Source organism: Nerophis lumbriciformis, linkage group LG16 (assembly GCF_033978685.3).
Source record: "Nerophis lumbriciformis linkage group LG16, RoL_Nlum_v2.1, whole genome shotgun sequence".
Classification (NCBI taxonomy): Eukaryota; Metazoa; Chordata; class Actinopteri; order Syngnathiformes; family Syngnathidae; genus Nerophis; species Nerophis lumbriciformis.
This window is the reverse complement of record NC_084563.2, coordinates 37,296,230-37,308,800: the sequence shown is the minus strand read 5'-3', so window position 1 is coordinate 37,308,800 and position 12,571 is coordinate 37,296,230. Positions and strand designations below refer to the sequence as shown.

Below are 12,571 nucleotides of genomic sequence, written 5' to 3'. Positions count from 1 at the left end.
CCTTTAACAGCCATGTGGAGGCGCTGTTCTGCGAATGCCAGCTTATTTTCAATAAAGTAAAACTGCATTATAAATGATACTATACACGGTGTGTGGAAATGTTTATAAATGTTTACTGTAGCTGATGGGGGCCCGGGGAACGTAAAACCATAAACGTACGGCAATTGTCCACAAAATACGATATTTTTTTTAGCTTCTGGTAAGATGAATTTGTCATCGTTTAACTGGCAACACTAGTTAGGAAGTCTTCAACAAAAACAGTGCAACGGATGTGCATCAGTGCCCAGCAAAGATGATTAGCCCTGTAATGACCTGGGTGCACATGTCTTAACGCCGATGGGTTAGCCATTGTAGGGCAAAGAATGGTCATGAGACAGCTCCTTGGAGCCAACATGGCTGACAACGTCAAGAAAATGAATGGACTCGAGCCACAGCACCTGCCCCCGTTAGCGAATACTAGCATGGGGAATTCGCTCCTCAAACGATTAACACATAATGTATATTAGTATCTATAAATAGAAGATTTGCTTAAAACCAAAAGAGCATATGGGTGCTGGCGGAACAATTATTGTCGTTCAAACGAAGCCACACGTCATGTGAAGCGGCAGCAAAGGCTTTTAAACAAGATGGATGAACAGAAGGGTTAGCTTGCTACATTAGCATGTCGAAGCAGAGATGGAGAATGAATGAGCGCGCACAAACCTTGCGTTGAGTTGGCGCAGAGGAAAATCTTCCGATGCCAAACTGCTTCTTCGCAAAGGTAACGAGAGACGAGCTGGGTTTGTTATTTAACACGTTTGGTTTGAAGAGGCTGCGGAGAGTGTTTACTTCGTAACACCACGACAGTCCGCTGGCCTCAGATGACAGTTCGGTCCGAATATGACGTTCAAAAGAGTTCCAGCAGGACAGCGGCGCTTTAAAGTTGCGCATGCGCACACGCGTAGTTGCTCAGTGGTGGGGATGTACTGCACGTTTTGGTGTCGTTCCGATACCACGTCAATAAAGTACCGTTATTGCCGATACCCATACTAAGGGTTGAATTGTCCATCCTGGTTCTATTCTCTGTCACTATTTTTCTAACCATGCTGAACACCCTTTCGCAGCTACCCAGAAAGGTTTAGAGTACCACCAAAAAAACTGAATCTCTGAAGATAGTATAAAAAATCTGTGTTAAAGGTGTACAAATACTGTTTGTATAATAAGCATGTTATTGTTTATAAATGAGGGTTAAGAGTTCAGTACTAAAAAAAAGAAAAAAAAAAGAATGTGGCTTAAGTACAGTTTTTTAATTGAGCTGCTGCATTTTTTGGTTGGGTTGTTTATTTATTTTAACTTCTCCATTTCTAAAAGGGGGGAATGTTATAGAGTGATCTATGTTTGTCTGTTGCCATCTCCTGGTGAATGTTGGCTATAACGTACTGGGGTTACTTTTTGGTTGGCCAACGATTTACGTGGTGTTGCGCACCTGACGTCAAGTGTGTGAGTCTGTTCTGAAGTCTACAGTAAAGAGACATACTTCATCCCTTCGCCTGGTTATTACCTCCAACTCAGTATATTACAACAACATTGCTGTTTACGGCAGACGAACTGAATAAAACATGACTGCTGTTGTTGTGTGTTGTTACCGCGCTGGGAGGACGTTAATGAAACTGCCTAACAATAAACCCACATAAGAAACCAAGAACTCGCCCTCGATCATTCTACAGTTATAACATGTGTTGTGGGAAAGCGGACGTGAATACAGGCTGTTGACACGTCACTCAGGTCCGCATGGAGCTGGAGGGGGCGTGGCTTCCAGCTCCGCCTGAATTTCGGGAGATTTTCGGGAGAAAATTTGTCCCGGGAGGTTTTCGGGAGAGGTGCTGAATTTCGAGAGTCTCCCGGAAAATCCGGGAGGGTTGGCAAGTATGCCGATACCATTACTTTTTAATGTTTAATAATTACAACCGACTTGTCCAGGGTGTACACCGCCTTCCGCTCGAATGCAGCTGAGATAGGCTCCAGCACCCCCGCGCCCCCGAACGGGACAAGCGGTAGTAAATGGATGGATGGATGGCATAATTACAACCATTACCTACAAAAAAAGGAAAAACTACTATTGACGCCCATTCAAATAATTTGGCTTTTTTGACCCCAAAGCCTTCCTGCGTTCAACAATTTATTCAGTGCAGTATAACAATATGTAAATATGATATTACCAACAATGTAAAAAATGGACAACACAATAAAAAAACGCAGATATTGGTGAACATCAACATTGAAGAGAATTAAAAAATGTTGACACAGGGGTTAGTGCATGTGCCTCACAATACGAAGGTTCTGAGTAGTCCTGGGTTCAATCCCGGACTCGGGATAGCATGATCTTTGCATGTTCCTTCCTCCCACCGCCCAAAACATGCACCTGGGCATAGGTTGATTGGCAACACTCAATTGGCTCGAGTGTGTGAATGTGAGTGTGAATGTTGTATGTCTATCTGTGTTGGCCCTGTGATGAGGTGGCGACTTGTCCAGGGTGTACCCCGCCTTCCGCCCGAATGCAGCTGAGATAGGTTCCAGCACCCCCCGCGACCCCGAAACGGACAAGCGGTAGAAAATGGATGGATGGATACCATGCCAATTTTTGTGTATCGTTTTATCAACCGCCCCACCCCCCAACCGTCAGAACAAATGGTGCCTTCACGTGTCACCGAAATTTTTGGTTTTATGATCAACACACTTTCGAGCCTTACTCATTAATTTGAGTGTTATACACAGTGTTGGGTTAGTTACTGAAAACCAGTAACTAGTTACAGTTACTAGTTACTTAATTTCAAAAGTAACTCAGTTACTAACTCAGTTACTTACACCAAAAAGTAATGCGTTACTGTGAAAAGTAACTATTTAGTTTTTTTTAAGGCCCCCATTAATGCTCTTTTAGCCTTCATTTCAGTACTGTTATTGCACTGGAGAATAATACAATCTGTTGATCAACTTGACATGTATTTGCATCACTGAACTCTGCTAAGCAATGTGGTCTACATACAACACACAAAGACAAAGATATGTTTCAGAGGGCCAATTTATTTCGGGCCAGAACGAATTGACAAAACTATTTTAAATAGCTGCAACATAACATACATAAGTAACAAACCGCATAATAACAACATAGCTGTAAACCTGGCTTCACCCAAGGAAGGCACACATGACATGATTATGTCATGTCACTATATACAGTACACATACTGCTATACACACGCCTAACCAGGCCTTTTTTTCTCTCAAGGAATTGTGAAACAAAATCATGTGTTCAGGAGAGCAACACTGTACTGAAGCCCAGAACACTCTACGCATTTCCCCAGTTTTAGTTTAGAGAAAAGGAAAGATTGGTCTGGCCCACTAGCATCCCTCTTTATTTTTGTGAACTTTATAGTCTATACATTTAGAGTGATGTGATAATCAAACACTCTAGAAGCCTAGAATGAAACAGTATATAAGAGAATTGACAGAGTGTGTGTACCTTCAGTGCTGAACGATGAGCAGAGGCAGAGTTTGGAGTGTTTCCTTTAGCTCGCTTTCCATGTTTATGTCCTCACTGTCCAGGTACGTGGAAAATGTTTTCCGTGCCATTTGCTGTTTGACGCCGGTATCATGCTAATTAGCTGCCTGAAAGTGGGTGACTCCACTGTAGAAATAGCCTGCATACAATGCTGCTGCAATGGCTCTATCAATGTTGTCCTGGCTAGCAGTCCCTCCGTTAAAATCCTTAGGTGAAGGTGAAGTGGCATCGAAGTCTGTGTCTCTCTTTACTAGTTTCGTCCAAGCATGTTGTTTTTGTAGCTGTTTCAGCAGATTTAAATTGCTGTTTTTGGCAGTAGTAGACTATAGGGCGCACCGGATTATAAGGCGCACTGATGATGAATGGTATATTTCCGATCTTTTTTCATATATAAGGCGCACCGGATTATAAGGCGCATTAAAGGAGTCATATTATTATTATTTTTTTCTAAATTGAAAACACTTCCTTGTGGTCTGCATAACATGTAATGGTGGTTCTTTGGTCAAAATGCTGCATAGATTATGTTTTACAGATCATCTTCAAGACTCTTTCTGACAGTCGCTTCAGGATGCACCGTTTAGTGGGCGGTCTTATTTACGTGGTTCATCTGCAACAGCGTCTTCTCCTTGTCATTTTGTTGTAGCAGTGTAGCGTGCAAGGACGGGAGTGGAAGAAGTGTCAAAAGATGGAGCTAACTGTTTTAATGACATTCAGACTTTACTTAAATCAATAACGGAGCAGCATCTCCTCATCTAGAAATAACAACGCCGGAAATGTGTCCTGTGAAAAACCGTCGGACCGGAACTCTCTAATAACTAAAGTTCCTTGGATTAATAATGTAAACTCACTACACCGGTATGTATTAGCGCTTTCATGGTGAGTTTACTGACAGATATAAGTAAGAACTTTACACTACTTTATATTAAAAATGGCAACAGCGGAGGATGAATGTCGCATAACAAGAAGATAGAGAAAAAGAATAAGCTTATCGACTACGGAGTCAGCACGGACTACAAAGGCGGACCGCCGCACAATTTTTCAGGATTTATGCAGATCCCAAATACAGATCAGCAGGTACCAGAAGGTAAGAAAAGTTGCCTTTGCCCAAACCATAACAACGAAGCACAGTACAGTCCATCAAGCGGTGCGGCTTCATAGCATACCAAAGTCGTACTAAAACATTTTGACATATTTTTGAGCGCCGTGTGTAATGTTCTATATTTTCAATGGAACGTTGGTGTTGTTTACTTGAGTCATATTGCCATCATATTGCAGTCTACACGTATCTCTTATGTTTGACTGCCATCTACTGGTCACACTCATCATTACACCATGTACCAAATAAAATTGCTTCGACGTTGGTAGGCAAAACCAGAATTATTCCGTACATTAGGCGCACAGGGGGTATAAGGCGCACAGTTGAGTTTTAAGGGGGAAAAAATGATTTTAAGTGCGCCTTATAGTCCGGAAAATACGGTACATGATAGCTCTCTCTTGTCCCATGCCCCAAACGGCCGAATAGTGCTGAAAATAATAATAGTGTTCTCTGCCACGACTTGTTCAAAAGTTGCACGGTCTGTCTTTACGAATGTAATTTCCTCTGGTTTATAAGTAAAACGTCCATCAAAAGTAATCTGATGATTGTGAATGATTAGTTCAAATGTAGCTGAGATAGGCTCCCGCTCCCCCCGCGACCCCAAAAGGGACAAGCGGTAGAAAATGGACGGATGGATGGATAGTTCCAGTGTAGACACAAATGTCAATGTTGTCACTTCACAGGAAGGAAATACAGTATCTAGTCAACAAAAGCTACAGTTTCTCCTTCTGGAGACAGTGCCCCTTAGGGTTTGGAAGAGAACTGCAAGTCTGGGCCCCCCCCCCACGGAAGAACTATATATACAGTACAGGCCACAAGTTTAGACACACCTTTTCATTTCATCGCACTTTCTTGATTTTCATGACTATTTATTTATTTACTATTGTAGATTGTCACTGAAGGCATCACAACTATGACACCTGTGAAGTAAAAACCCTTTCAGGTGACTCCCTCTTGAAGCTCATCGAGAGAATGCCAAGAGTGTGCAAAACAGTAATCAGAGCAAAGGGTGGCTATTTTGAAGAAACTAGACTATAAAACATGTTTTCAGTTATTTCACCTTTTTTTGTTAAGTACATAACTCCACATGTGTTCATTCATAGTTGTGATGCTTTCAGTGACAATCTACAATGTAAATAGTCATGAAAATAAACAAAATTCATTGAATGAGAAGGTGTGTCCAAATTTTTGGCCTGTACTGTATATTTTTTCAACATACCTCAACAATTTTAAACATCCACTAGGTTGAGCAATTATTGTCTTTAACAAAACATGTCAACAAAATAAAATAAAAATATAATATAAAAAATAGAAATTAATAATATTAATAATAATAACAAATTGGATTAAAAAAAAATCAAAATACAAAAATAAGGTTAATCTAAATCACTTTTAATTTCTACAATAAAGATACCAATTTAAGAGCTTTTGTACTTTTAACCACGTTCTAAGATTTAATTTACTTTCAGAAATCGGCATTTATGTATAAAAAATATAGCTTGCAGCATAATAATATTGACAAGCATTTGTATGTTACCATCATTTATGAATATACCACATTTGATCTCTTCTTTTGGGGATGGGTATATCTCCACACCCTTGTCTGTCAGCCAATTTCTGATCCCCTCCCAAAACAAATGTACAGTGTCATGTTCCACAAACAAATAAGTCACATCCTCTAAAGCTCCACAGATATAACAACCGTCAACCTCCATGTTACATTTCCCATTAATAATTTTAAATTGTATTTCTTTAATTTTGGGAAGAATTGGGTATGTAATATATATTGTCCTTATTTTTCTTAGCTATACTTTTTTAAACCCCTTTATGATATATTGTCCATGAATTGTGCCTGGAAAATATTATTTCACTAAAACTACCCTCATGTATTTGTTGTAAAAATGTTCATCACAGAAATTAACATTAAGCTTTGAGTCACCATATATTTTAAGGTTAGAGGTATTGCTTTGGTGATCTTCTGAAACTAATTTTTTTTAGCAACAACATTGATACTTTTCATAAATGTTTTCATAGGTTAACAAAATGCCATAGCTATCCATAAAATGTATCAATCAAACAAGACGCCTGCTCGTCACGAAATACTGCAGGAATGTAGCAGCAGAGTGCGTCAATACGACCGCAAGATTATACTTTCACGAAATAAAAGCATGTTTTGTTGAAGGTTTATGAGCTGTTGTATGTTTAGGACTATACATAGACGTATTAATTCGGTTTATTTCGTCACAAAAACTAACGTCTAAACGACAGCAATTGAGTGTATCAGGGCAAAGCCACGCACGTCCTTGGTAGCAGCAATGGCGCCTGTTGTTTAGTTGGCCATACTGTCTTCCAACACGACTCTGCTGAAGCACCAATAAACCAAACTAAGAAAAAATAACTCACCGTCACTGCGGGCGTGTCTTTGAGGGGCGTGTCTCTAAATTTCTGCCGTCTGCAGCCGGATCCTTCCCATTTCTTGGTGTGACGTATGTTGCGTTTCCGGGTGAGAGTTCACGAAACAATAATGGCGGTCGCATGCTCGGTGTAAGCGTGTTGTAGTAGTTTGAACACACAAACGCTTAAAAGCCTGCAGTATGAAGGAGACACCTTTGTCTAATTGTGAACGGGACTTCTTGCTCAAAGCCATCGAAGAAAAAAAGGTAAACATTTGGCTAGTGTGATGATGACAGTTTAAAAAAAAATATTATTCGTTCTTCTGTTGTAGCGCCTCGATGGACGGCAGACATATGACTACAGAAAAACAAAGATTGTGTTTGGGACAGACTTTGGATGCTGCTTTGTGGAGCTGGGGAAAACGAGGTGAACTAAAGGGACACGAACAGTTATTTGCATAAGTATATCCTATTTTGAAATAATTGTTCTCTTATATTTATTAATATTTGTAGTTGTACCCATTCAAATGACAGTCTGTACTGAAGTTGCAGTGTTTCTCTAATACGGATGTTTCAGTTGTTGCTGCATGTTTGCCTTGTGGGCCACAAACTAAATGTTATCTACTGTTAAGTTTAGACTGAAAAGCAATTGGTATAAACGCCATGATTCTAATGCTGTAAATAAATAATAAGGAATGGTTGTGGTGATAGTGTACACAAGGGGTCACCAACCTTTTTGAAACCAAGAGCTACTTCTTAGGTACTGATTAATGCGAAGGGCTACCAGTTTCCATCCATCCATTTTCTACCGCTTATTATAGGGATGTCCCGATCCAGGTTTTTGCACTTCTGATCCGATACCGATATTGTTTTTGCACTTCCGATCCGATACCGATACTGACCGATAATGGCCTATCCGAGCATGTATTAAAGTTTATAAAGTTATTTAGCCTACCGTATTTTCCGCACCATAAGCCGCCCCGTGTTATAAGCCGCGCCTTCAATGAACGGCATATTTCAAAACTTTGTCCACCTATAAGCCGCCCCGTGTTATAAGCCGCATCTAACTGCGCTACAGGGAATGTCAAAAAAACAGTCAGATAGGTCAGTTAAACTTTAATAATATATTAAAAACCAGCGTTCTAACAACTCTGTTCACTCCCAAAATGTACGGTAATGTGCAAATGTGCAATCACAAACATAGTAAAATTCAAAATAGTGCAGAGCAATAGCAATAACTTAATGTTGCTCGAACGTTAATGTCACAACACACAAAATAAACATAACACTCACGTTCTGAAGTTATTCTTCATTCATAAATCCCTCAAATTCTTCTCCTACGGTGTCCGAATTAAAAAGTTGGGCGAATTTCGGGATCCAAAATGGCCGGCTCCGTCTCGTCGAAGTCATCAGAGTCAGTGTCGCTGTTGTTTTTCCAGCAGTTCTGTGAATCCTGCCTTCCGGAAAGCTCGGACCACAGTTGAGACCGAAATATCCGCCCAGGCATTTACGATCCACTGGCAGATGTTGGCGTATGTCGTCCGGCGCTGTCTCCCTGTCTTAGTGAATGTGTGTTCGCCTTCGGTCATCCATTGTTCCCACGCCGTTCGCAGTCATGCTTTAAATGCCTTGTTGACACCAATATCGAGCGGTTGGAGTTCTTTGGTTAATCCACCCGGAATGACGGCGAGTGTTGTATTTGTGTGCTTCACTTGTTTTTTGACACCATCTGTGATGTGGGCGCGCATGGAGTCGTATATCAACATGGACGGAGCTGCGTGAAAAAAGCCACCCGGCCTCTTCGCGTAAACTTCCCTTAACCACTCGCTCATCTTTTCTTCATCCATCCATCCCTTCGAGTTAGCTTTTATGATGACGCCGGCTGGAAAGTTCTCTTTTGGCAAGGTCTTCCTTTTGAATATCACCATGGGTGGAAGTTTCTGGCCATTAGCATGGCAAGCTAGAACCACAGTGTGTCGCTTAGTAGGAGCCATTTTGTGGTCTTTACAGATGTAAACACACAAAGGAAATGAAACGTAATACCCGCGCGCTTCTTCTTCTATGGGGGCGGGTGCTTACCTTGGCGGTTGCTTACCGTAGAAGAAGAAGCACTTCCTCTTCTACGGGGAAAAAAGATGGCGGCTGTTTACCGTAGTTGCGAGACCTAAACTTTATGAAAATGAATCTTAATATTAATCCATATATAAAGCGCACCGGGTTATAAGCCGCACTGTCAGCTTTTGAGTAAATTTGTGGTTTTTAGGTGCGGCTAATAGTGCGGAAAATACGACTTAGTTGTCAGAATCATGTTGAAAGGGGTTTTAGTACTCTTGATAACAACTAGCCAGCTGAATTAGGTGAGTTTGAATAATACACAATGGTTGGTAACAAGAAACTGACCTGTTTATTCAAGGATAAACACAAAATAGACAAAATTATACATGACAAACAGAAATGGCATCATTGAAACAAGGGCTGGGCGATATGGCCTTTTTTTAATATTGCGATATTTTAAGGCCATATTGCGATACACGATATATATATCTCGATATTTTGCCTTAGCCTTGAATGAACACTTGATGCATATAATCACAGCAGTTAGGGATGTCCCGATCCGATATTTGGATCGGATCGGCTGCCGATATTTGCCAAAAATTGCGTATCGGCAAGGCATGGGAAAATGCCGATCCAGATCCAGTTTTAAAAAAAAACTACGGTCCGTGTTTTCCAACGCCCCTATTTAAATAATACATTCCACTTTTCTGCTGCGACGTAATTTCCGTTCCGCATTTTCCAGCACACCTTCAACACATCCACAATTCTCACGCAGTTGCTTTTAGCTGCTGGCATTACACGACAGGCTCTTCTCACTCTTTCCTGTGTCTCCCTCTTACAGACAGCGAGCGCACCTTCTTACACACGTCACGACATACGTCACATACTGTCACGTCATACGTCACATACGTATACGTCCTCTCCCAGCAGAGAGCGAGGTAGCGGCATGGCTAACGTTAGCTGTGATGCTAGCGCAGCCGCTAAGGTGCGCGCCTGCTCAAACGTCCTCTGCGCACGGCAAATCTATGCCACGCACAAAATCAAATAAAAAAAATAAGCGCATAACAATTTTCGACACACGAACACGACAGAGACAACAGTTTTCGTCATCATTGTTCAAATATTGTGACGTCTGTCGAGACGCTTATCTCCATTCGGTGCCACCGACCACACCATCAAAATGGCAAAAATGTCTACATCAACACTGTATGAAAAAATTAGTGATTTTTTTAGTTGTGATTTCCTTCTCTGCATGAACGTTTAAAAGTAGCATATATTAATGCAGTATGAAGAAGAATGTTTTAATGTAGACATGCAAGCCTTGAAAGAACATTTTTAAAAATCAAGACTAAATTTCCTGCAAATGGGTGCATTTCTACCCTATATTTTAACTTTAGATTTATTATCATATCAAACTCTTTTGGCTGTCTTTTTGACACTTACATCAGGCGCCCCCTTCCACACCCTGGATTATAAATAATGTAAATAATTCAATGTGATTATCTTGTGTGATGACTGTATTATGATGATAGTATATATCTGATAGTATATATCTGTATCATGAATCAATTTAAGTGGACCCCGACTTAAACAAGTTGAAAAACTTATTGGGGTGTTACCATTTAGTGGTCAATTGTACGGAATATGTACTTCACTGTGCAACCTACTACCGTATTTTCCGCACTATAAGGCGCACCTAAAAACCACAAATTTTCTCAAAAGCTGACAGTGCGCCTTATAACCCGGTGCGCTTTATATATGGATAAATATTAAGATTCATTTTCATAAAGTTTAGGTCTCGCAACTACGGTAAACAGCCGCCATCTTTTTTCCCCGTAGAAGAAGCGCGCGGTGCATGCTGGGATATGTGACGTTTCATTTCCATTTGTGTGTTTATGTAAAGACCCCAAAATGGCTACTATTAAGTGTGTTGTCTGTCTAATTATAAATAATGCAGACGAGGCGTGTTAACTGAGTTCTCAACGTTTACTCGCAGCGTGCTCATAAACACATTCTAACTCCCAGCATACAACAACGCTTCTCAGGGCTACCGCGCATGCTCGTAACTATCGTTGCATGCTGGGTAGTGTAGTTGTTATATTTGCTAGCTCATAACAGCACATTGAGAGACACGCTTACGCGCTTAATTCAATACTCGCCGTCATTCCGGGTGGATTGACAAAAGACCTCCAGCCGCTAGATATTGATGTCAACAGGGCATTCGAAGCTAGACTGCTAACTGCGTGGGAACAGTGGACGACGAAGAAGCGCGCGGTGCATGCTGGGATATGTGACGTTTCATTTCCATTTGTGTGTTTATGTAAAGACCCCAAAATGGCTCCTATTAAGTGTGTTGTCTGTCTAATTATAAATAATGCAGACGAGGCGTGTTAACTGAGTTCTCAACGTTTACTCGCAGCGTGCTCATAACCACATTCTAACTCCCAGCATACAACAACGCTTCTCAGGGCTACCGCGCATGCTCGTAACTATCGTTGCATGCTGGGTAGTGTAGTTGTTATATTTGCTAGCTCATAACAGCACATTGAGAGACACGCTTACGCGCTTAATTCAATACTCGCCGTCATTCCGGGTGGATTGACAAAAGACCTCCAGCCGCTAGATATTGGTGTCAACAGGGCATTCGAAGCTAGACTGCTAACTGCGTGGGAACAATGGATGACAGAAGGCGAACACACCTTCACTAAGACGAGGAGGCAGCGCCAGACGACGCCAACATCTGCCAGTGGATCGTAAATTTGCCCAACTTTTCACTTCGGACACCGAAGACGAAGGATTTACGAATGAAGAATAACTTCAGAAAGTGAGCGCTATGTTTATTTTGTGTGTTGTGACATTAACGTTCGAGCAACATTATGTTGCTATTGCTCTGCACTATTTTGAATTTTACTATGTTTGTGATTGCACATTTGCGTACATTTTGGGAGTGAACAGAGTTGTTAGAACGCTGGTTTTTAATATATTATTAAAGTTTGACTGACCTATCTGACTGTTTTTTTGACATTCCCTTTAGCGCAGCGTAGGCGCGGCTTATAGTCCGGGGCGGCTTATTGGTGGACAAAGTTATGAAATATGCCATTCATTGAAGGTGCGGCTAATAATCCGGTGCGCCTTATAGTGCGGAAAATACGGTAATAAAAGTCTCAATCAATCAATCAAAACACATAGAATCATCATACTGCTGTGATTATATGCATCAAGTGTTCATTCAAGGCTAAGGCAAAATATGGAGATATATAACGTGTATCGCAATATGGCCTTAAAATATCGCAATATTAAAAAAAGGCCATATCGCCCAGCCCTAGTTTCAATGATGCCATTTCTGTTTGTCATGTATAATTTTGTCTATTTTGTGTTTATCCTTGAATAAACAGGTCAGTTTCTTGTTACCAACCATTGTGTATTATTCAAACTCCCCTAATTCAGCTGGCTAGTTGTTATCAAGAGTACTAAAACCCTTTTCAACATGAT

At 40.9% G+C, this 12,571-nt stretch overlaps 2 protein-coding genes across 7 annotated transcripts in view; one reads left to right on the top strand and one right to left on the bottom strand.

Annotated features, from left to right (window-relative positions):
- clgn (calmegin) overlaps positions 1-7,119 on the bottom strand; it is a 31,699-nt gene extending 24,580 nt beyond the window's left edge. For 2 of the 4 annotated variants that reach the window (XM_061977094.1, XM_061977095.1), the window contains exon 1: positions 703-945. In XM_061977094.1, the coding sequence (XP_061833078.1) occupies positions 703-930 (228 nt within the window). In that variant the 5' untranslated portion in view covers positions 931-945. Of the gene's footprint in view, positions 1-702; positions 946-7,034 lie in introns of those variants that run through there. The other 2 variants (XM_061977097.1, XM_061977096.1) reach the window with 2 other exon arrangements.
- Positions 6,998-12,571, top strand: part of exosc9 (exosome component 9) — a 29,007-nt gene continuing 23,433 nt past the window's right edge. Inside the window, exons 1-2 of one of the 3 annotated variants that reach the window (XM_061977099.1) lie at positions 6,998-7,291; positions 7,357-7,451. In XM_061977099.1, the coding sequence (XP_061833083.1) occupies positions 7,226-7,291; positions 7,357-7,451 (161 nt within the window). In that variant the 5' untranslated portion in view covers positions 6,998-7,225. The remainder of the gene's footprint in view (positions 7,292-7,356; positions 7,452-12,571) is intronic. The other 2 variants (XM_061977098.1, XM_061977100.1) reach the window with 2 other exon arrangements.